Here is a 25,404-nt window from a genome sequence, read left to right on the forward strand (position 1 = left end):
TGTTAATATGACCGGTCAGGTATCGTTTATATATGTATATATACATACATACATAAGTTCTCATGCAAATGTGACAAGTTAAAGCGCCAGTTTTTCGTCCCTCCCTCCCGACCTCTTTTTCTCACTCCCTCACTCCCTTTCTCTCTCTTTTTCTCTTTCTAACCATCAACGACGAAGAGCACGTTGTTAAGATCAATGAACTTGTGGAGATCTTCAAAAATCTCTCCTTTTAGACTTACACATTAAATATGAAAATAAATCACGAAAAAAGAAACATAGTGTGTGTGTATACGTATATATACGTATGTATATATAACGCGATCATGTGTAGAATATGCGTATAATGTATATAATGTAATAGGAGCTCGTTGATTGAACCTAACCTCTAAACTATGTACGTACGTAAGTACGTACGTATGATCTACGTATATATGTATGTATATACGTATATATGTAATTGTATGGACACAGCGAATGTGTTATATGTGTAATACTATTTATGTGAGATAAATGGAAGCGTGAGTTCGTTTAATTTATATTTTTAATCGATCAAATATTTTAATATTTTTTTTTTTTTTCGTTTCGTCATTTTTAGATAACCAAACAAAAATGATTTTGATTATTACATTGTGCGTAATTATCTCTCTTTATGATCGTATTTACAAACACATGTATCTACGTATGTATATATGTATATACGAATATATGTATGTAATATATGTATATATGAATGTATGTACGAGTATGTATATATAACGAAGGTCGGTGAATTAAATCGATGCGCCAAAGTTATGAGAGAAAGAGAGACAGAGATAGAGAGACAGAGAGAGAAAGAGAGAGAGAGAGAGAATATGACCGAGAAAATTATTCCACGTTCGTCGTAACGGCGCTCACGTTTTCATGGCCGGAAGAACAGAGTCCGAGTTAATGCTTCCAACTTATATTTTTTCGTCGCATAGAACCAACGAGATAAACGAAAAAAAAGAGAATAAAAAAATAATACTAAAAAAAAAAAAGAAATCAAAAGCATCGAACTAATAACAATAGTTTAGAAATCTTTTCGTGCGTTACATACGTACGTATATGAATATTGAAATTTTTAGGTTAAATCCAATCGTTGGAGTACAGCGTACGATTTATATTCGAGTCGATTGATCTATTTTGAAAGTTTGAAAAAAATTTTCATTGAAAAGAGAAATAATAAATACATAAATATAAATAGAGAGAAAAAGAGAAGGATGAAATAAAAATGAAAATAAAAATGAATAGATTTGAAGAATATATGGGATATCAATGTATACAAGTATAAATATAACGTAGTGTATATATATATATTACGCATACATAACCACAAATATATATTATGTATATCGCTATATATAACATACATCTATATTATATACAACATTTATATATACGTATATATATATACATAAAGAGAATTCGTATCGAGTTTCGTGTCACGCACGGAGAGCGTATACCAGGTAAATATACACGCGCGCCTGCTGAGTACGGTGTTCTTGAGTGAATCACAAGGCCCACAAAGGCGCGCGAAAGTACACCACTTCCCTCGCTTCCCCCACTTCCCCTACCTTTACGCCACCTATCAGAAAAACCGAAAGAGAAAGAGAGAGATAGAGGGGATGAGAGGAGAGAGAGAGAGAAAGACAATACGCGCGTAACGAGCTACTAGTACATCGTATCGTCAAGGAAAAAAAATGATTTTCACGTTGTAAAATATTCTCTGTTTGATTAGAAGTATGTGTTTGAAAGAGAAAGAGAGAAAGAGAGAGAGAGAGAGAAAACGGAAGAAATGTATCGCATTACCGATTTTTCTAACAGCGCCATCACGTGATTACTACGCGATATTTTATATATATATATATATATATATACATATATATATATATATACACACACTATGCGTTACCTTCGAACATGAATATACAGCGTGTCCCATTAGAATCGATTCAAGCAATGAAATGATTAGATATATCGAGTGTGATTTATAAATTTCTAAAAGTTCTTTCGTAAGGTTTATCCAAACGAATTTGAAAATGATATAATTATGGATGGTAGTCGATGTTAAATTATAATGAATTGTGATTGGTCAGTAATTACGTTCTCATTAAAATCGACCAATCAGAATCATTCTTGGTCAGAAAGCGATGCTACAGATAAAAAAGTTTCGAAATTTGAAAGGCTCGATTTACGAAGATACAAAATGCAAGTCGAATAATTTCTAAATTGTAAACTTTCAAGAGAAGTCTAATTAATTTGGAAAAATACAAAATCATTATTATATTACAAATTCGTTGATCGAACGAAGATTCTGGAATAAGAATTGTGATTGGTCAGTGTTAATAATCTTATCGATAATAACCAATAAGAGAATCAGTCGTAAATAAAAAATTATCTACACATTTTACATTTAATATTCAAAGATATAAATTGCGAGTTATTAATGATCTTGAAATGTACACGTTTCAATATTCATTTGACGAATGATGATAATGATGTATCATTAGAGAAGTATCAAAGATTCCTTAGGTCTTGGAAGTCATAGAAAACAAAACAAAACAAAAGAAGAAAAACAGCAAACCTAACCTGAACCTAATTCATAAATCAAAATCAAACAAAACATACAATCCAAAGTCTCTACTAATAATTCTAACGATATCAACGAAAACGTAATTAAATATAAAATTTCTTATCTGTTATCTCTAATTACATAATTTAATATAAAGTTTAATGTATATTCCTATTACAAAGTTTGATCATAAATATATATACACATAAATAGGCACATATATATATATATATATATATATATATATATATATATAAAATATATCAAGACTGGTGCCTAATTGTAATCCTAATAAAACCATATAAAAAGATATAAATAAAAAAATTCGTTATCTTTTCGTATTCACATTCTCTTATATATATAAAAAAAAAAAAAAAAAAGATTTCAAAAATATAAAAAAGAAAAAAAAGAAAGAAAAAGAAGAATACAAGGAAGTGATAAGAGAATGAGATGCACATAAATAAATAAATAAATAAATATCTTTACGTTTACAAAAATTGGAATCGGTCGGTGTGTAAACCGCGCCGGCCGGGCCGGCTCAACTACGATCGCGTTCGATCGGGTACGCGTACGAGGCGAAACGTACGCGTCGTCTACTGGTGAGGAGAAGGAGGAGGGAGAGAGGAGTGGTGTGGATTGGGGGAGGGGGTAAGTACGACACGAAGAAGAGCGAGCGCGAACGAGCGAGCGCGAACGAGCGAACGAGAGAGAGAGAAGGATAGAGGAAAGGAGGGAATGAGAAGGGAAGAAGGAGGGCCACTTCGTCGATCGTCGCACTTTACGGTACGTATGAATGAAACGAAACGATCTTTCGAAAGTCGCGTACGTGGATTGCTCGTGTGTCGCGTAACGAAATAAAGAAATAGGGAAATATAAAGAGAGAGAGTAGAAAAAAAGAGAGAGAAAGAGAGAACGTAAGAGTTAAAAAGAGAGAGAGAGAGAGAGAGAGAGAAAGATAGATAGATAGATAGATAGATAAAGATAGATAGAGATAGGTGTTCCAAGAATCCGTCGAGCCGTGGCGCGAGCGTCGTTGCGCGGCCACGGGTTCCGAAGAAAAAAAGAAGAAGAAGAAAAAGAGGAAGAAGAAAATAAAGAGGAGAAAGAAAACGACTTAAAAAAGCTGTCGGTATACTCGGAACTACGGAAGAGTCAAAGAGACGTAGATAGATGGAGAAAGAGAGAGAGAGAGAGAGAGAGAGAGAGAGAGAGAGAGAGAGAGAGAGAGAAAGGTGGATGGTGAAGGAGGAGAGGAGAAGAGAAGTGAAGAGAAGTGAAGTGAAGAGGAGAGGAGAGGAGAGGAGAGGAGAGAGGGGAGGGAACGGTAGGTTCGGTCGAAGTCGTCGAAGCGACGACGCCTTTCCATCGGTTCTCTCGTCGCACGCGCCGACGATAACGGAAGAGAAGAGAAGAGAGAAGGGGGTTAGGTACGGATATTCGAAATTCCACGAGAGAGAAAGAAAGAAAAAAAGAAAGAGAGTTATTATCGAATAGTGAGAAGATCGCCGATGAAACAAAGTAAAAAAATAAAAAACCAAAAAAAATAAAAAAAAACGTGGAAGAAAAAAAAAAGAAGTCGAGAAAAAAATTATATATCGAACGAAAAAAAAAGAAAAGAATAAATAAATAAATAAATAAATAAATAAATAAAAAAATAAGTAGATAAATATTACTTACCGAGTAATAAAAGCTTGAGTTCTCTCCTGGCATCTCGTTTGTCCCTACGTAGTTGCCTCTCGATCTCCTGGTTGATACGCTTTTGCTCTTTCGCCTCTTCCGACAGGCAGCACGCCATGGCTCAGGACAGCGGGATCCTCCGTGAAAGGAGGAAGAAAAGGAGGGAGGGGACGAGGGAGGGAAGGAAGGAAGGAAGGAAGGAAGGTAGGAGGGTGGGTGGGTAGGTAAGTAGATAGATAGATAGGTAGATAGATAGATATAGATAGATAGGTGGGTGGGTGGTGGGTGGTTGGTAGTTAGATAGGTAGTAGGTAGGGAGAGAAGCTGAAGTATAGCAGAAGCTATAGGAGGAGAGAACGAAAGGAAAAGAGAGAGAGAGAGAGAGAGAGAGAGAAAGAGAAATGGAGAACGAATGAGCGGGGTAGAAGTCGGTGTAGTGGGGGGAAAAAGAAGGAGAAAGAAAGAAAGAGAGGAATAACTACTATTCGTAAAGCAGCGAGGTACGCCGGCCGAACGCCGACCGTCGTCGCGACGACAACGACGACGACGACGACGACGACGAGGATGACAAGGACTAGGACAAGGATAAGGACAACAAGGACAACGAGAAAGAGTTAAAAAAGAAAAGGACCCGGTCGTCTATCGTCCGGGTTGATATTATCTCAGTAGGGCGGTGTACGTGAAATAAGAGGAGAAGGAGGAAGAGGTAGTAGTAGTAGTAGTAGTAGTGGTAGTGATGAAAGAGGAGGAGGAGGAAGAGGAGAAGGAGGAGGAGGAAGTGGAGAAGGAGATGGAGAAGGAGGGACGACGTTTCGTCGTCGTCCTCGTGGTCTCTGCTATCTTTCTTCTCCTTCTCTTCTTTTCAAAAAACGACGACGACGAGGACGAAGACGAGGACGAGGACGACGATGACGATGACAAGGTTGCTTTGACTTTGGCGACGTCGACGATGTCAACGATGTCACTATTACTATTACGATTATTATCGACGGAACCGGCGAATAAAACTTCTTTTCCAACAATCGTTACTGATGCTGTTGTTATTATTGTTGCTGTTGTTGTATTACTACTACTATTATTACTGCTAGTACTACTACTACTGCTGCTGCTGTTACTGCTGCTATTACTTCTTCTTCTCCTTCTTCTTCTTCTTCTTCTTCTTCTTCTCAGTATTGTTATTATTCTTCTTCTTTTCTCTTCTTCCCTTCTTCTTCTTCTTCTTCCTCTTCTTCTTTGCACCGCGAGGTTATCCTCCCAATAAACCACCACTTCCGGCAGCACCCTTTCTTTAATCTTATTATTATTATTATTCTTATTATTATTGTTGTTGTCGTTATTATTATTATTATTATTATTATTATTATAATTATTATAATAACGTTTCCCTTCGGCTCCCTTTCTTCCTTCGTTTTCTTTTCTCTCTCCTTCTTCTTTTTCCTCTTCCTCTTCTTCCTCTTCTTCTTGCACCACCGGCACCAACAACAACACTCCTCGCACCACGTCCACCACCGCCACCACCGCCACCACCACCACCACCACCAGCACGGACACCGCGGCGGCACTTCTTCAGCACCGCTTTTGCTTCCTCTTCTTCTTCTTCTTCTTTTCTTCTTTTCTTCTTTTTACTCCCTCTCCTCGTTCAGTGCTTCAAACACTAACGAGGAGGACGCTTTCCCGTTTACGGTCACACCACCACTACTAATCCTATATATTTATCTATTTATCTATCTATATATCTATCTATCTATCTATCTATATATATATATATCTATTTATCTCTCAACGTTGAGATCGAAAACCAACGTTGAGGATAAGGACGACGAGTACGACGAGTACGTCGGTAATGGCAATGGCAATGGCAACGGCAACGACAACGGCAACGTCGACGACGGCGACGGCGACGATCGTTGCTCCTCCCGACGACGACGACGACGACGACGACGACGACGGCAGCGACGCATCAACGCATTCACGCACTCAACTCTCCCTTCTTCTTCTTCTTCTTCTTCTTATTCTTATTTCTCCTTCTCCTTCTCCTCCTCCTCCTCCCCCTCCACCACCTCCTCCGCTTCTTTCTATCGTCACCACCTTCTCAATTCTCCTTCTCTTTCTTTCTTCTTGTTCTTCTTGTTCTCCTTCTTCTTCTTCTCCTCCTCCTTCTCCTCCTCCTTCTTCTTCTTCTTCTTCTTCTCCTCCTTCTTATTCCTCACTTTTATTTCTTTTCTAATATTCTCTCCTCGCAGAAATAGAAAAATAAAGTAGTGAAACAAGCTGAGAGAATAGCTCGCTCGCTCGCTCGCTCGCTCACTCGCACGCACTCACGCACGCGAGAGAGAGAGAGAGAGAGAGAGAGAGAGAGAGAGAGAGAGAGAGAGAGAGACCAACTCAGCGTCCTCGGCCACGACGATGATCCACGAAGACGACTACGACGACACGATGAAACGACGATGAAAACGAAAAAAACGATGATGATTATTAAACACACGAAACGACACGAGTATAGTAACCTCCTTGGTCGTTTCTTATCTTACTGTGTATGTATGTATGTATGTATGTACGTGTGTTTCTGTAGTTTTCTTCTTCTTTTATTACTACTCACTAGTACTATTACACGACGCGACGACGACGACGACGACGACGACGACGACGACGACAACGACGACGACGTCGACGTCGAAGTTGACGACGGCGTTGACGACGTTGACGACGACGAGGAGAGATATCACCGGCAACACTCACTCTCACTCTCTCTCGTTCGACGTTCGCTCTTTCTCACTCTCACTCATTCACTCACTCACTCACTCACTCACTCACTCTCCTTCTCTTTCTCTCTCTCTCTCTCTCTCTCTATGTCTCTTACGCTCCTTCGTTCAAGAGCGTACCAATCGCGCGAGGGATTTTCTACAGCTCGCTCGGTTGGGTGTGGTAACTCACCGGCGCTCTCTCTCTCTCTCTCTCTCTCTTTCTCGTTTCCCCTTCTTTACCATCCACTCTCTATCTCTATCTCTCTTACTCGTTCGTTCGTTCGTTCGTTCGTTCGTTCGCTCGTGGGACTCGCGAGAGAGTAATATTAAAGAGAGCGAACACACAACACGTATACACGACTCTGATCACAACGTTGTCGACGAGTTACGATTACGTTTACGATTACGATTACGATTACGATTACGATTACTACGACGACGACGGCGACGACGACGACGTTTGCCGACGACGACGACGACGCGACGACGCGACGCGACGCGACGCGACGACGCCGACGACGACGACGACGACGACGACGACAACTACGAGTCGACGAGAACGACGACGTACGACGTCGACGAGGAGAAAACCCGACGTAGAGAGAGAGTATTATACGAACGGCGGCGGTGGCGGCGGCGGCGGCGGCAGCGGCAACGGCGGCGACGGTAACGGCGGCAACGGCGGCAAAGGGGTGGGGGGAAAATAATGGTGTCTCTTTAACGCACACGCGGGCGCGCGCGCACACACAACGCCGGAGAACAGAACGGAACAGAATGGAACAGAACAGAACGGAACAGAACAGAACAGAACAGAACGGAACAGAACGGAACAGAACAGAACGGAACGGAACAGAACAGCAGCTGACTGACTAGGCACCGGGAGGAACTACTATCCTGCCACCTCTCGTTCTATCTATCTATCTATTTATCTATCTATTTATCTCTCTCTCTCTTATATATATAGATATATGTATATATCTACTATATCTTTATCTCGTTCTCTCTCTTTCTCTCTCTCTCTCTCTCTCTTTTGGTGTCGCTCGAAGCAAAAGGCGACACGACACGACGAGGGTGGAAGAAGGAAGGAAGGTAGGTAGAACGGCGGCCACACACGTAGAGGTTCGAGCGCGGTGAGCGAACTCGAACGATTCGCGGCGCGCCCGTTCGGTACACGGACTTTTATCGACCCTCCTACTACCGACTTCTCTCTCTCTCTCTCTCTCTCGCTCTCGCTCTCTCTCTTTCTCTCTCTATATATATATGTGTATATATATCTCTCTCTTTCTCTACGTGGAATCCTGTTAAACCAAACCAGATTGCCGAGAAGCCCAACAACGACGGCGACTACGACGACGACACTACGACGACTACGTAGCGTACCGAACGTACATAAGTACGTACCTACGTACGTACGTACGTAAGAACGGACAAACTGACAGACATATAGACAGACGGACGAACGAACGAACGAACGAACGAACGAAGTGTCGCGAACGTGCGCCCGAGTTAGGCCATCGCTCTCTCTCTCTCTTTCTCTCTCTCTCTCTCTTTTCTCTCTCTCTCTTTCATTCTCTCTCACGTTATTATCGTCTTACTCTAATCGTCGAAGAAAAAGAGAGAGAAAGAAAAAGAAATGCCCCCCCGCCCGGCCATATATCACTGTAATAGAACACGTGTGTCCACACATTAAACCCACTGTCTTTAACGAGATTAAAATCCGACGTTAAGGACAGCAGCGATCTCTAACCGGCCGCCACCCGTCGGGGGAGGTGGCACGGAGAATATAACGACGCCGACGACGGCGACGACGACGACAACGACGACGACGACGATAACGACGACGACGACACGCACCGGCCGAGACACACTACGGATATAGGTTATATTCTATCTCTCTCTCTCTCTCTCTCTCTCTCTATCCATCCATCCATCCTTCCCTCCCACTCTCTTTCTCTCTCTATCCACGCTCATTCGCTCGCTCGCTTCACGGTGCTCTCTCCCCACTTTTCCTCCCCACCACCCCTATTTTACTCTACTTTTTCTCTCTCTTTCTATAGCGCGCTCATGATTCCCCCATGAAGCGACCGACCTGCCCTCTATCCGTCTATCTACGCATCACTAACTTTCTTCGGATCTTCCTTCCTCCATATGATATATATTTATTTCACATTCAATATTTCGTTCTCGTATTTCGTTTAATCTACTTTAAACACGATATTATTTATACCTTTCATTTGTTCAACTTGTTCAACTACTTTTTCTTGCTTTTGTTTTTGTTTTCTTATCTATCCCTATAATGTATCATGCATATATATATATATATATATATATATATATATATATATATACACGCGCGTATCATTCGACACAAGCATCGTTTTCATCGTCGAACGTTCTCTTTTGCTTTTTTCTTTTCTTTCTCTTTTTGGATGCACCTTTACATTAAATATATATATATATAGTTTTTTTCTATTTTTCGTACGATTCCAATCATTCCCCAAGTTTATCATCAATGATTCGCATTTTTCCAAACGCGTGGAGTGTTCTGAACTAATCGAGAAAATGACTGACTTTCTATCTCTGCATTTCTATTGGTCGCGCCATCTTTGTTACGCGCACGCACAGCCGCCATATTGCCTTCATCAATTTTTAATCCAATGGCGCCCAGCCATGCGAATACGACGATGCATTTTTATCAAGTGTTTTACTAAGTTACTTACACGATTCGTTTGTTTGGTACATTTTTTTTTCTACTATTGTTCTCTTTTACTTTCTTTCTTCTCTTTTGTTTTTACGCAGAACAGAACTTTTGTTCATTATTTTTGCGAATTATTTATTCATACGTTAATCGCATTGGTAAATATTTTTCTAATCTCATTGTAATACGAATTAATTTTATTTTCTCGTTCGGAAGCGGATTATACCTTGTAATTTTTCTTCTTTCCCTATTCTTTTATTTTTGCAATGGATCATAAGATTCTTTCAGTTTACAAGATGATCAGTGGCACGGACAAACCTTGACACGGTCTTGTAAGAGGATTAAACTTACTTCGAAAGGTAGTAATAAGGTTTCCCACAAATCGTCTACAATTCGTTGTATATTTATCTACCGACAACATTTTTCACTGATGAAACTTTCATTCGCGATTATTATTATTATTATTATTATTCTTATTATTATTCTTACAATTATTATTATTATTATTTCTTATCGACTCGATTTGTTGTTTGACACAATTGACACGTTTCCACGTTCCCCGGTATTTCTACGGCAATATTGTGTTCTTTTACTGTACCGAAAAATAAAAAGTACGATTAAAAAATTTATTATTATTATTATTATTATTATTATTATTATTATTATTATTTCTTTTTTCTTTTCTTTTCTTTTCCTTTCTTCAATTACCTAAATCTTCGACGTACAAATTCTCTTTCAATTGTTTAAATATTTCCGAAATTTCTTTGAAATAATCCAAGTCGTGAAAAAATTCGACTATCCTACCAAAACCTTCGTGCAATGTTACCAATCGTCTGCAACCATAACAACAACGTTCAAGTTTAAGAAGAACTACTAACTTTTCGAAGGATATGACGTATACGGTGTTAACCTCAAAATGAATAGAAACGATAATGCTATTTCTGTTTACGTACGCGTTCACGACTTTTGGCAATCTTACGTCCAAAATTTGTCTACTTTCTTGATAATCTTCTAAAATAGTATCGTATTGTCGACGTAATTTTTCTAATTGCGACGACGACAATTTTGATTTATTAAGAAAATTTTGAAAGTTTTTCGCAGCGATGGAGAAATCTTCTTTTCTTGATTTATGTTCCTCTATTAAAATACGTAATTGTTTGGACATCGTCATGCTCTTCGAACAGTGTTCCTTCAAGTCTTGTAAGAACGATGCACGACATTTCTCTTTATTCTCTATCTGATAAACTCGATCATTAAAGTATAAATATTGATGTATAAAACAGTCATTCTCTAAATTTTCTACCTGTTGAATCTGTCCGGTTAAAAATTTGAAACTTGTTGAGTTACCATCGCTCAAAGAAGAACGACTATTAATTAACAAATGTCCAACGTCCATAATCCTTTGAGTAGCTAAATTCGTTACTTGTAAGGATTGGATGTAATGGATTAATGCTTCGAGCGCATTGCTGACAAGATCCAACTGTTGTATCAAAACTGCTTGTCTGTCATCGCCTAAGGCTTCTTCAACCTGACTTCCAATCAACCTTAATTCCATGTTCTCTCTTGCTCGTTGCGAACGTAGTCTGTTTGATCTCTGTTTGGGTAACAAGTAAAGTATACATACGTATCTACAAATTTCTTTATATATCTTTTTATCTAACTCTGATTCGTTGCCATTTTCAAAACAATACGTGCATTCAAATTACTGCCTTGATATCATCGTTGATCAAATACTTGGTTGACTTTTTCTTATTATAATGTTCCTGACACAAACAGCAGTCCATTGAGTAATCCTCCCCCGAAATTACACGCTGTTGAACAAAATCTATGTCATCTTCCTCCGAAGTTGCTGGTAAATAGGAAAAATGATGTCTGCTCAACAAAGGTTCGCTCCAATGTTTCTGTTGACACTTTCGTGACATTTTTACAATCCTTTCTCTCTTTTTCTCAGAAATTAATTACTCAAGATCCCTTTTAATCTTTTTCCTAAAACGTAAACGATTGTGACGATCGATCGGCACGTTTCCAAATTTCGAATTTCCCGCCAACTTTTTTTTTTTTTGACTTACTGATTCCATCACAATCGATGATCATTTTTTCTTTTTTAACACAATGTATTTTTTTTTTTCTAATCGATGTAAATGTTTCTTTGATACTTTGATAATAAATTTTACGATCTTTTTCTTCGTTGTTAAATGTTACACAAATTTGTATCACGTTGAATCATCACGAATAAAAATAAAAAAAATTGTAATTGGACGTTTGAATTATCTCTCTACAGCTTGATTGTACATTAAGCAACAATTGTTTATTAAGATCGACTTTGTATATTGAAAAGATTAAATTAAAGAGGCAGATGTTATTGTATACATTTGTAATGGTTTTTTTTTGAAGGTTATGTTGACGTCATCGATTCTAATAGAATGACGTAAACGATGCATAAAAAATGATATACGTTCAACGCGATATTCGATTGTTTTACGCTACAGCAATAACTCCAAGAGAGAAAAAAGAATTTTTTATAATATTTCTAATAATTAATAAAAAAAAAACTTTGTATATTGTATCAAAGAAATTAAATAATCGTGGTGAGAATTGACGAATATCTTAAAAAAAAAAAAAAGAAAAAAAAATTATAGAGAGAAAAAGAATATATAAGTGTAAATTTCGAGAATGTCAATATCATATTGCATATATATATATTTTGTTTATTATAACCTAAAAATTGATAATACACTACTACACTGTTCGATAACATTCTTTCTCTATTAAGCTCAAGTATAGAATGCTTTGGTGTTATCATTTTTTTTTTCTTTTCTTTTAAATATATTTTCTTTGTATATTATATTGCCGTTCTCTAATGATGTATAATAATAAAATTATAATCCGACTGTATCCAAAGAAAGTATGACATTAAGCTTTATTGGAAATACTACTTGGAAAGAGGGATGATATTCAAACCTCTTAAATCATTTTTGTTATTTTTTCAGTTCCTTTTTTTTCCTTTTTTTTTTAAACATTTTTTTCCTCTTTCTTTTTGTTCTTTTTTTTTTCTTTTCTTTAAACATTAAATGCAAATCGTTCGGTCAGATAAAAATTGTACGCAGTATAAAGGGCATGTATTATAAGAAAGTTTTGACACACTTTTAATTAATCGTACCACTTTAAAGATTAAAATTTTGTACCACGTGGCAGTAACACGTTGATATTCAAACCTAAACACTCTTCTTCTCAGCGCTATCATATAAATATCGTTTTTTTTTTGTTCTTTTTTTCTTTTCTCAACTCAACAAAATACATTTATATTATTTCGTTATCATTGAATACATTCGATAAAAGACAATAGTACATGGTACTTGTTAAACTTAGAAAAATCAAGGCACAACTTTATACTCCACTTTTAATTACATTCCGACTTTTTAATTAATGACAATTCTATACGATTGAACTGACTTTGTAAGTCAGAAACAAACAAATTTAAATTTATGAAGTCATTTGAATTCTGGGATAATATGATATATTTTATGCGTATTTTATATATATACATATATATATATATATATATATATATATGACAAATTTTTTGGAATGTAATTTAAACAAGACATATGTCAGGACTTAACTAAAAATGGAGTATAAATACTTATACCTATAACAAATAATTATCAAATCTTTTTTCTCATGTTCTTCTTCACAGTCTTAACCAGCTCTTTTGGCATTGAAGAATCAAAATTCACAATTTTTCTTATTTGTTTTTGTTTTTTTTTGGTCCACGATTCGATACGCTTACAATAATTTGGCTTATGCAAAAGTTATTGCACTCTTAACTTATATGTGTGTGTGTGCATATATATATATATATATATATATATATATATATATGTATAATAATGATATACACCGATTAAAGACGAATCTGTGACAACAAAAACCTGTGAAGAGACCTTTCATATTATTATTATTATTATTATTATTATTATTATTATTATTATTATTATATTATTATTATTATCATTATTATAACTATTATTGTTATTGTTATTATTATTATTATATTATTATTATTATTTTTTGCCCAATAATACTCTTAAATCATCTTAATATTTATTATTAGTAATGACGATGGATCAATCCTTCAACAACAAATTCATCATCCTTTTATAAAATAAACAATCCAACTTTCCTATTAAATATTTTACAAATAATCTTTCTGAATAATATAATAAAATAAAAACACACACTCTCAAGTGGAAGCCGGTATCAATAATCTTCTTATAATACTATATCGCATTATTTCATATATATATATCATTATAGCACTGTTTCATTACACGAATATGTGTGTGTATATGTGATATACGATTGTTCTAACAGATCTATATAACGAGTATTAATTAATCAAAGCTATAAAATTGGTGATATTGGACCATTGGTATCCATCATTCTACTTTGACTATACAAATTAATACAGGATCAATAATAACAGCTGCCCCTCAATACTGTTACTAGATTCCTTACATTCCTTCTATTATGTACGTAAGGTACTCATCAGAGAATATACAAATGTGATATATATATATATCATAAGAAAAAAATATTAAATCAAATTTAGAAAAAGAAACATATTACAATGAAATTCTATTACATCTCTAAAATATTGTACGAGAAAGATCTGTTTGTTGAAAAAGGAAAAATAAAAAAAAAAAAAACAGAAAGATAAAAAAATGATTAAATATCATTCGAGAATTTTACAACGTTGAAAATTTTAATATCAATTTTTATATTGCTCTATTGGATATCATACGATACTTTCTTTTAACTACGTTCATCGTGTAAGAATAATATCTGTCTATATATCGTCGTAGAATTAAATGATAAAAGTGTAAAAATTGATTTCTCTCTCTCTCTCTCTCTCTCTCTCTCTCTCTCTCTCTCTCTCTCTCTTTTTCTTTCTTTCTTTCTTTCTCTCTCACTATCAGCAACTATTATCTCTAGATATTTTTCGAGATGATTTAAGAATGTAAAGTAGAGACGAATAGACCATGAAAAATTTTGAAAAAGACTCCTCGTAAAAAAGAGCTTTTGTTGTGTAGAAAGGTATCGTCGATAAATTTGACGATAATTCTTAACGATTATTTTTCTCTTTTTCTCTCTCTTCCTCTCTCCTTCTCTCAGTGGCCACGAAAAAAGTTATCTCTCATAAAAGTTATTTATCCTTAAAAGTAGTATATGTAGATCTATGTACACTTTCATAAAATAAAATTAATTTAATATATATATATATATATATATATATGTATATACATATATATATACACATATATATACGTATGTATGTATAGAGACTTTTATATTATTATATATATAGTATTGCAAATTGTATTACAATATAATATATTATTTAAATATTTTCATTTGATTGTTAGTGATGCGTACATTCGATATGAGAGGATAATCCCATACTAGATTATTAATTATTAATTATTATTATTATTATTATTATTATTATTATCATTATCATTATAATGAATGTTCGTTGGCACAGACAGTGGCTGGTTTTAAAGGCACTTTGGGCTGATTATTCTCCACAGTACCGTCCAGCAAAACTATCTTATATATCAATTCCCCTTTTTTTAGATTCGCTTCTTTAATTTTCTCTATCTTTACGACTCATATGTAACACCTCTCTGATAAACTCTGACTGGAATCTTATTTTTGCTTCGGTATTACATCCATTACATTACCTTACACATTTATCAAGACGACAATTCTGTGAGCATTCCGGTAATAAAGGATAAACCTGAAAAAGCTTTCACAGTGGCTTCGTAAAGTTTGCTGGAAACATTCCTTTTTCATTCGTACCCTCTTTGATACCCATTAACCAGCCCTCCTCCTAAAGCGATAACAAATTTAATATCTTTTTTTTTTATCTTTTCTTTTTTTCTTTTAGATGATTTTTAAAATTAATAATTAACACAAAAAGAAAAAAAAAAAAGAATATACAGACCTGTTCTTCTGGGTCATCATATTTTACGACGCGTATTATTTCACCAACGTCAAAGGACAATTCATCCACATCTTCCTGACTGTATTTATATGTTGTCTTGACCCTATACAAAACACCAGGTGGCAAATTGTCCGTTGTCGCCCCTGCAGAGAAATTGGTACCATTTTCATATTCCACGTCTAAAATTATCGAATCCGCACCATTAGTGATGGACCTATCGTAATCTAATAGCAAATTTGTCTTGTCAATTTTTTTCTTTCTCTTTCTTTCTTTCTTTCTTTTTCTTTTTTGTTTTTTTTTTTTTAAATATCATAATCAACAAGTCAAATCCGCTAGGATTTTATCATTTTAAAATTCATTATGACCATGCACAAATGGGCAGACGATTTGACAGTCCCTTTCAAGTTAATTCTTAAATATATACATATATATATATATATATCCAATAAATTTTCAAATTAATAGTTAACAAAACTAGCCTTGCTGCGACTTCAAAACATTATTAGTTTCATCGTTTCAATATTAGCATTTTTTACATGGCTGAAATTTATTTATAAGCAAGGAAATTAAATTGATCGGTATTATGTTCTCACACACATTTTTTTTTTTTTTTTTTTTTTTTAAATATTATACTTACCGACTGGAATATCATATAATTCTTCAACACATTTGGTAGGTACGACTGTACTTTGCGGAGAAGCATCCTGGTTATTGAGAGAATTATCATTGCTATTAGCATTGCTGTTAGCATTGCCATTTAATTGGGTTGTTGGCGACGTGTCTCTAGCTGGTGGCACCGAGTCCTCCACAGCTGCAACACGCAATAAAGCACACTCATACCACACACGTTGGAACCCACGACTCTTTTTAACAAGCTTTCTCCCAACTTCTATTTCTCTTTCTTTTTTGTGTGTTTTTTTTTTTTTTAAGCTATTTATCTACAATCATACTTATTTATTCTCCATCTTTTTTTTTTGTTTTTTCTTTTTCTTTCTCACAATAAAGGATCAACCAAAGGAACGTCTTAAAGCATGCAATATATTAGTAATACACATTATCTCAACGTACATAAATCAAGCATAATTGGTAATATACCAACGAATTCGTTTTTACCTGCCGAGATGTTGTTTTGTGCCGGTTGTGTATTTATTATCAAGCTGAAATAATGAAGTCATTGTTAATGTCCAATCGAATCTTGTGATCTGTATGGATGAATTTCAATTTCATTTTTTTTTTTTTTTTTTACATACGTTGAGTTGGCATTTGGTGATTTTGGCGATTGGGGTTCGGTGTTCTTTTTCAACGTATAAGATCCTCTTTGACTTTCATTGGCAAGTTTATCAACAATTGCCTCTAATTCGGAATAGACCTAAAAAGGAATAAATTTTTCATTAATCCAAATGTTCAATGATAATAAAAGAAAGAAAAAAGAAACATTATTATTATTTTATTTTATTTTTTTTTTTGATTGACATCGAATACCAACCTTGGCACTCTCGGCATGAAAAACTTGTTCAGCAGCGAATAAAGTTTGTAAATTGGTAACAAGGAATAAAACACGAGAATCGTACAAAGCTGGCAATTCGTCGTGAAGTTCTGAGTTTAGTTGCTCGTATGTACGTTTTGCTTCTTCCAAAAGTTCCTTGCCTCGAGATACTTTAATTTCATCTCTCTTTTTTAGATTACATTGGAGAGATTGGAAATTGTGTCTTTGACTATCATAGTCTACCAGCTTTCGTCCACGTTTGTCAATTTTTTTCTATAACATTAAAAACATTGATCGGTATACTTTTCTTTTTCTTCTATTTATTTCTTTCTTTCTTTAGATCATTTTTCACAATTTTCATTTCACATTGAGTACTAGATTTTTTTTTTTTTTTTTTTTGAATTAATTAAAACAATTTTTTTTTATACATATATATATATACTTACTCTCATTTCAGGAAATTGACTTTGATATGTGTTGAGAGGTACCAATACTTGGTCCGCAAGTTTGTGAGTAAAATCCTGCCACAACATATCCAAGTTTTGTGCTTGCACATAAAGAAGATCATGACCAGTCCATTGACTCTCATAGATTTCATTGAGGGAGTCCATCAATGTCTTCGAGGCCACTTGTACAGCTGAAAGTAGAAAAAAGAAAGAAAATCAAATCAAAGAGATTTCATCTATTCCTTTATCTATCTATCTTTCTATTTATCTTAATCAAGATTTCAATCAGATCTAGAGCAGTGACTTTCAACCCTTTATATACATATACATACATACATATATATATATATATCTTCGTCGAAAATCTTCGTTTTGATTTTATATATATATACATATATATAAAAAAGAAAAGAAAAGAAAAAAAAGGCAACAATTTTTTCTGAAGATCTGTTCTTTTTCTTTTTTAAATCAAATTTCAACTTCATCAGTATGTTTATATAAACTTTTTTTTTTTATAACTATTGTTGTTGTTGTTTAGATGTGCTGAAGTATTTAAAATGTTTCCTACTTATACCGAGAATAATTTCTATAGCTATAATTTATATACATATTAAATTTTTTATTTAATATAGATAAACGTTCTCTCTCTCTCTCTCTTTTTGAGTTGTGTAAATTTGTTGTAAATGAAGTTAATAAATTAACGTTGGACTCTATAAACTCGAGAAAGAAGAAACTTGATCGAACGACATCTTTTTCTAAGTAGTCACGTTGAAAATGTGTGTGTGTGTGTGCGTGTGTGAGTGTATACATAGCCTTCGGGGGTTGGACCTCTCATTTCCGTAATCGTACTTTCCTGACATACATTTCTACTGTCTCTCATTTTCAAGTAAGTACTTACATTCACCTGTCGAGATAAACCTAATCGTTTCAACTTCTTCCATGTTTGAAAATGAAGACGAGGAAGTAGTCAAGGAAGAAAATTAATAGAGGAGTTCTGAACGATGATGAAAGTGTTTACCAGTCGATCGGATTTCTCTCGCTCGTGTAATAATTAATTTATATTGACATTTAAATATAGAAGAAGAGATAGAGAGAGAAAGAGAGAAAGAGTAGGAAAACCATACGATACATTTAATATATAATCTATGTTTAAATACATTAAATATATCTATCGTAAAAGAAAAAAAAAGAAAAGAATCTTGTAACTGGTTAATATTGTTCATTGAACTATAGGAAAATTACAGCTTATGTAATAAAAGTCACGATCATCTTCGGACGTTGAAAATACACACTCTTTAAAATTGACGACGCAAGAAAAAACGCCATTTATTTTCTTCTTGTATTTCCTTTATATGTTTTTCTCTTTTCTTTTCTTTTTTTATTCATTATTCGATTTCCACGACGACGAACGTCTTTGAAGAAGTTGATCACGTGATAATGTATGTACGTAAGTACTCGTAAGTACTACGTATGTATATATGTATGTATGAATCTATGTATATGTACAGTTTGCACTTTCGTGTAACCTTGAATTCACGGTCAAGTTCTTACGATCTTCCGGTTCACGTGGTTGTTTTTTAACGCGTTGCACCATGTGTGTGCTGTGTGCACTACTGTGCACCGCTGTGCACTGCTCTACTCTACTCTGCTGTGTTGGGCAAACGATCAAACGAGGATAAGAGTCGACGTGTGTTTAATTCGTCGGTAGTTTCCACTATAAAATTGTTAATACGGATCATAGAAGCAAAGTTCCGGTTTGTTATCGTATAGAGGAAGCAAGAACATTTTACTCTTCTATAACTAAGCTAAGAAAAAAAAAGTATGTATGTGTATATACATACATATATATATATGTGTGTGTGTGTATATAGATCGACAATTAAATTGTTTTAATTATGATATAGAATAAAAAGGAATTTGTTCGTAGACATTTATTCGTAATTTATTTAAATAATTTATTTAATTCTTCGAATATATGAATATCTCGGTAGTCTTTTATTAATTCCAATATGGCGGCTTACGACTCTTTACTTATCTGTAACTAATCTAAGAAAAAAGAAAGTAAATATATATCGTAAATTATTAAATTGTTTTAATTATCCAATAATAATAATAATAATAATAATAATAATAATAATAATAATAATAATAATTCTGATCTAGGATTGAAGTGAATCCCAATAACAAATTCAAATATGGCGGAGATAGATAGACTGGTACAAGTTTTTAAACAGAAATTCGAAGCAACGTTCGTTCGTGGAAAGAAGAATCGAGTTTCTGCCTTCTCTTTCGCCCAACCCCCTTCTCTCTCTCTCTCTCATTCCCTCTATCTCTCTTTTTTTCTATATCTATCTTTGTCTCGTCTTTTACGGGACGACCGACTTACCTCGAACACACCTGATGTAATTGTTGAACTCCTTTTGCAGCCTGTTGGCGGAATATTGCTGTCTGGTGAAGTTCTGTAGGTGCTCGTCAAGTATGTCGTCCGCTGTTCTGTCGACCTTCCCGAGATTCTGAAGGAACTGCAAAAGAAAAAAGAAAATTTTTTTTTTCTTCTCTCGTCCTACCACAAAAAACCTAATAAAATATTCTTACTAAAAAAAAAAAAGAACCCTCATTTAACATTTTGTGTAAGTCTCACGAATCTATGGAAAAAGAAGGAAAAAAAAAATACAATAAATTTTTGTTTTAACGGTTGTGACTTATGGGTTTTATGGTGCTCTCAGTAAGATTCGGTGTTTTGATGATTTTTATCGGTTTATAACAATCAAGGTTTATACAATAAAATGATTCATGATCTTCATGATCTTCGGTAATAAATTTTTATGTTAGAATGAATATATTTCTTCTTTTCTTTTCTTTTTTTTTACGGTTCATAATTCCTCATGGTTTTCACGGTAAATTTATGTCTTATTATCTCCTATGTCTTACAACTGCTTACGGTAAATTTGCGATTTTTATAATTTACGGTCTTCATCGTTTTTCCAATCTAACTTTTCAAATTCTGATAATTTTTACGAGTTACTTATTTCTTGTTTTTAATCATTTTTATAGACAGAATTAAAATGCACAAAATATTTTTTTATCTTTGGTCCATTCTCCCCTCTTTCCAAATATGATTTGGTTCTTTTTTTTTTTTTTTTTGTAATTCTTAATTTCGAAAATGGACTAAGGTATGACTCAGAAAAAAAAATTTTTCGTGGAATCAAACAACCATTGCGTGGGATTAAATACCTAAGCGTGGGCGAAGGATCGTACGCGTTTCCATATACGTATCGTATGTAAGAGAACGAACGGATCTTTTCAAAGAGATACACACACACACAAGCAACACACATATACAGAAAAAAGATATCCTGCGATGGTTCTGTATCAAATAAAATTCCATTAACAAAATTTTTATGTTAAAAGATTATGTTAAAAGTCCCTAGATGATTAAAAACAAAAAAAAGTCTATTATTCCACGCAGAGGGTTACTTAGATTACATTTTTTGTTTCTTTAATCATCCATCCCTTCTCTGTGCACCATAGATCATAAAACAAATAAGTCAGCAAGCACGTGTCTGCAAGCTTATAACTGCAAGACTAATTATTGTAATCTTTAAATAATCTCCAGAAAAAAATAAAATAAAATAAAATAAAAAACAATACGATTTGTTCATTCCGTATGCCTCATGTGTGTGTTTCAAATAAATATTTAATAAATGAAAGAATCTCTCAGATAGACAGGGGAAACAGAAAGGAGGTCTGTGAACTCGAGTTGGTTTGATTCGTCATTGGTTGATAACGAACGAAGGATGATAATTCCCCGAGAAAAATACATATATACTTCTAAAAATAAATAAAAACGGTCTAACGATTATTAGTCATATGGTGGAATGGGCGGTGCAACTTGAGGGAGGGTAGTGGCAATGTATTATTATTGACAATTAGACTGATAACTGATAACTTTAATTTCTTGCAATACTGTAATTCTAATAAATAAATAAATAAATAAATAAATAAATAAATAAATAGATAGATAGATAGATAAATAATAATGTCTTTTTTTTTTAAGTATAACAGTAGAAATATAATGCAGTTTCATTGAGTTAATCATTGTCTTATCTCTTTTAAAGTATGTATTATTATCATTATATCTTATTCCAAGCAAATATAAGTCAGCCATGACGTTGCGAAAGGGTGCATTAAGTTATGTAACATGATGGAGACATCCAACCATAATGAGAAAGAAAGAAAGAAAGAAAGAGAGAGAGAGAGAGAGAATTTTTACACTCGTTTGAATTAAACAAAGGGTTATTATAATTTCGTGAAATTATCAATTAAAAGAAAAAAATTAGAAAAGAAAAAAAAAACACTCTTTATTACGCGATGTCTATTATCTATTCAAATGTTTATAATTTCCACGTAGAGAGGGAGTTGTGATCGACAAAAGAAAAATGGTTCCTGTTTAGAAATTTTTTGACCCTTTTCATCCTCACTATATATATATATATACACGATTTTATCCAACTAATCAAATTTCTAATCGAGCAAATATATTCGCAAATATTATATATGTATATGTATATCGATATTCAAAGATTTTTAATTTTACTATCTTAATTTTAAATTTAGATTTTCATTCGACCATGGAATGCAAGATGATAATTTTTTGAATAAATTCTTTGTCGTTGAAATGTTATCGACCGAGTGACGAACATACCGACCGATGACGAGTCTCTTAACGAGATACGCCTTAACGATTAGTATTAATTAATGTTCTTTTCCTCTCTCTCTCCCTCTCTTTTTATTTTTATCTACGTCTATATTTCAAGAATGTTAGACATTAAATACAATGTCTTTAGAAATTCCTACAAACAAAATCAATTATTTATTTTTCTCCCTCTACCCTCTCATCTGTCCCCTCCAATCACCGCCCGCCCTCACGGCCTTCTTATCTCGAATTCAAGTTAAACGAACAATCTTTCGAACAAATATATTCCTTCCACTCTCTACCCTCCTGCCGATACCTCTCTCTCTCTCTCTCTTTCCCCTACCTCACCCCATTGACGCCATCTTTCTTTTACAAACTGGACACCAGCCAACATTCCTTCTAAGTCCGTCCATAACCTATGTAAGTAGTGTGAGTATAGACGATTCTCTTAATACTATTTGCCACTTGTGCTCGCGTTTCTCTTTTCTCGCCAAAAAGTTCCTTTTTTTTTTTTTTAAATATAAAAGAAAAAAAATTATACAAATTTAATAGAAAAAAAAAAAGATGATTATACGACCGATCGAATAATTCAAAATTTGAGAATTGTACCTTCTAAGTTTCATGCATACATACATGCATATATAGATATGTATAGATTTGTATCTCTTTTATATAAAATAAACAAATTGAAACTATGATAATAATCTCGTTGTGAGATTATGTTGATCCATTATGATAAATCTTGATCACGTGACTATGATTGAAACATCCTATTGTATATAGCATATATATTTGTCTGCAGTCGTAAACGTTCATGAAACGTGATCACAGTTTATGTTATATTAAACGTTCAATTGATTCTTTCAACTATTTCTATAGAGCTATCAAGAGTTTAAATAAGACTATCCATATAGAAATGGCGTACGTATTGCAATATGGCCGTCTTATGACCATGATTACGATTTTTATGATTTAAAAATTTTTTTTGTATCATTATCAACTATGTCATAAATAAATTTGATAAAAATAAAATAAATATATATAAATAAACAAATATATATATATATATATCATTGTGAATGAATAATTCTTTTGTTCGAAATTTAATATAAAATGTTTCGTTAAATAAAACTTTACGTTTAGAAATGGTAGCCATATTGTAATATAATCATCTTGCACATATTGTGATCAAAATTACACGCATGATTGTTCTTTTGTTATTCTTCTATTATTAATAACGTTACATAATAAATTTAATGCACAATGTTTCCTGCATCGTAGTCGTCGTAATAGGATTAAGTTTATAAATGGCTACCATCTTGTATATTTTAACATTCTTACTTTACTCTCTTATTTTTTTTTTTTTATGAATAAATTACTGAATTTCTATGAATATAAAAATAATGGATCTAATAGTTTCGTTGCAAAAATTTCATTAAAAATATTTCAACGTATATTAAAATTTTCCTTGACGACAACAGTCGTCGTCTTATCACAGGAATGAGTCACTAAACAGTAAACAGCCAATTCTGAGTTTTTTTTTTTCAACGTATCTATTGGTTAGATTATGTTTTATGTCGCTTTTCGGACTATCGAAATGTGTCATTAAAGAATGATTATTTTCCAAAATAATGTGTCACTATACATCGCATACATATATATTTCCTCTTCGAATCAACACAAGCAAGATCTGTCATTTTTTTTTTGTAATTAAAGAACAAAAAAATTAATGAATAAATAAATTAATTAATTAAAAAGAAAAAATTTATTTACAAAATCGAACGAGAGAAAATAAAAAGATAAAAGAAATAATTGATTTTTGAAAAGCACTTAGTAGAAACTTTCGAAGCACAATGTATGATAAATTATCGATCAATTAGGATACCGCAATGCACCGTATAACGTTATTTCACCTATTCGAGAAGAGACACAATTTTTGTCACGGTTACCAGGTTGAAGTTATTTACCGTTAGCCCCCCCGATTAGCATAAGTTACACCTGATACGAACAAAGTTATTCTGTAACGAAGAGCGAACTCGTTTAACAGCTTCGAGCTTGACCTCTATTTTACACGTAATCAATGTACTGTTTTCGTTGACAAAAATGTATACTTTAAATTAAGAGAGAAAAAAAAAAGTTGAACATCTTTCATATAAAAATTAATCCTCGTTTTTTTTTTTTCATTTCTGTCAATTATTCATCTCTCTCCTTTCGTATAAAAATTATCATACTTATCGTTATGTAATAAAAATTCTACAAAAAAAAAAAAAAAAAAAAGAGAAGGAACCACGATGCTGCACATCTTGAAAAATACAAATTTTTCTATTATTAAAAAAAAAAAAAATTTCACTGCATATGTAAACTCTTTTCTTTAAGTTAAGATTATCATTACACCTGCGTTTCGTCGAATAAATAAATTTCGATCTCTTTTTTTAATTGCTTTCAAAAAATCTATCTCATATGCTTTCGAAATAAAAATAATATTAACAAAAACAAAAAAAAATCGCACACATTATTATGTAAATAAAACTTTTAATGAAAAAATAAAAAAAAAAAAAATAAAAAAAAACAGAATAATAAAAATAAAAATAAAGAAGAAGAGAACCCTGTAATCGTTAAAAAAAAAACCAATAAAAATATTTATGAGGTATAATAAAAAAAAAAAAAAAAAAGAAAGAAAAGAAAGAAAAAGAAAAAAGATTACAAAAAAAATAAAACAAAAAAAAGTTCGTATATATATATATATATATATATATATATCGTACATATATTATATATACGTGCATACATGCGTATGCAATAAGCTTTCTTTATTTTATGAAATATCCCGGTTACATAAGGGGAACATTAAGATCGCGTGCAATTTTCGCGTGCGTCTATGAGCGAAAAATTCCATATTCCAATAGAAACTTTAACTGTCTTAAAAAAAATGAAAAAAGATATAATAGTTAACGCGATAACAGTAACGAGAGAAAGAGAGAGAGACAGAGAGGAAGCAAAAAAGAAAAAGAAAAAAAAGAAAAGAAAAGAAAAGATGATAGAAAGCGATGATGGTCGAAG

General features: G+C 33.4%; 3 protein-coding genes across 20 annotated transcripts in view; all 3 read right to left on the reverse strand.

The window, feature by feature from the left end:
* LOC127067464 (guanine nucleotide-binding protein G(q) subunit alpha) overlaps positions 1-4,415 on the reverse strand; it is a 29,139-nt gene extending 24,724 nt beyond the window's left edge. For all 11 annotated transcript variants that reach the window (XM_051002408.1, XM_051002405.1, XM_051002409.1 and 8 more), the window contains exon 1: positions 4,268-4,415. In XM_051002408.1, coding sequence (XP_050858365.1) covers positions 4,268-4,385 — 118 coding nt within the window. In that variant the 5' untranslated portion in view covers positions 4,386-4,415. The remainder of the gene's footprint in view (positions 1-4,267) is intronic.
* Positions 4,416-4,536: 121 nt separating this feature from the next.
* On the reverse strand, positions 4,537-12,276 carry LOC127067474 (uncharacterized). Of its 3 annotated transcripts, none has more exons than XM_051002437.1 (4): positions 11,405-12,276; positions 10,418-11,303; positions 8,607-10,301; positions 4,537-6,503 (listed from the first exon to the last, which is right to left on the reverse strand). In XM_051002437.1, exons 2-3 carry the CDS (start codon positions 11,262-11,264, stop codon positions 10,213-10,215), a joined length of 936 nt encoding a protein of 311 aa, XP_050858394.1. In that variant the 5' UTR covers positions 11,265-11,303; positions 11,405-12,276; the 3' UTR covers positions 4,537-6,503; positions 8,607-10,212. The 3 variants fall into 3 exon arrangements, with proteins under 3 accessions (XP_050858394.1, XP_050858395.1, XP_050858396.1); XM_051002438.1 differs by having other exon boundaries at positions 10,418-10,946; positions 11,013-12,276; XM_051002439.1 differs by having other exon boundaries at positions 10,418-10,542; positions 10,663-12,276.
* A 120-nt stretch (positions 12,277-12,396) lies between these two features.
* LOC127067459 (myc box-dependent-interacting protein 1) overlaps positions 12,397-25,404 on the reverse strand; it is a 34,776-nt gene continuing 21,768 nt past the window's right edge. The window contains exons 2-9 of one of the 6 annotated variants that reach the window (XM_051002381.1): positions 20,035-20,170; positions 17,649-17,839; positions 17,203-17,475; positions 16,967-17,085; positions 16,785-16,873; positions 16,354-16,527; positions 15,717-15,895; positions 12,397-15,602 (exon numbers count right to left, since the gene is read on the reverse strand). In XM_051002381.1, the coding sequence (XP_050858338.1) occupies positions 15,522-15,602; positions 15,717-15,895; positions 16,354-16,527; positions 16,785-16,873; positions 16,967-17,085; positions 17,203-17,475; positions 17,649-17,839; positions 20,035-20,170 (1,242 nt within the window). In that variant the 3' untranslated portion in view covers positions 12,397-15,521. The remainder of the gene's footprint in view (positions 15,603-15,716; positions 15,896-16,353; positions 16,528-16,784; positions 16,874-16,966; positions 17,086-17,202; positions 17,476-17,648; positions 17,840-20,034; positions 20,171-25,404) is intronic. The other 5 variants (XM_051002385.1, XM_051002384.1, XM_051002387.1 and 2 more) reach the window with 5 other exon arrangements.

The sequence above is a fragment of the Vespula vulgaris genome, chromosome 11 (genome assembly GCF_905475345.1).
Source record: "Vespula vulgaris chromosome 11, iyVesVulg1.1, whole genome shotgun sequence".
NCBI lineage: Eukaryota > Metazoa > Arthropoda > Insecta > Hymenoptera > Vespidae > Vespula > Vespula vulgaris.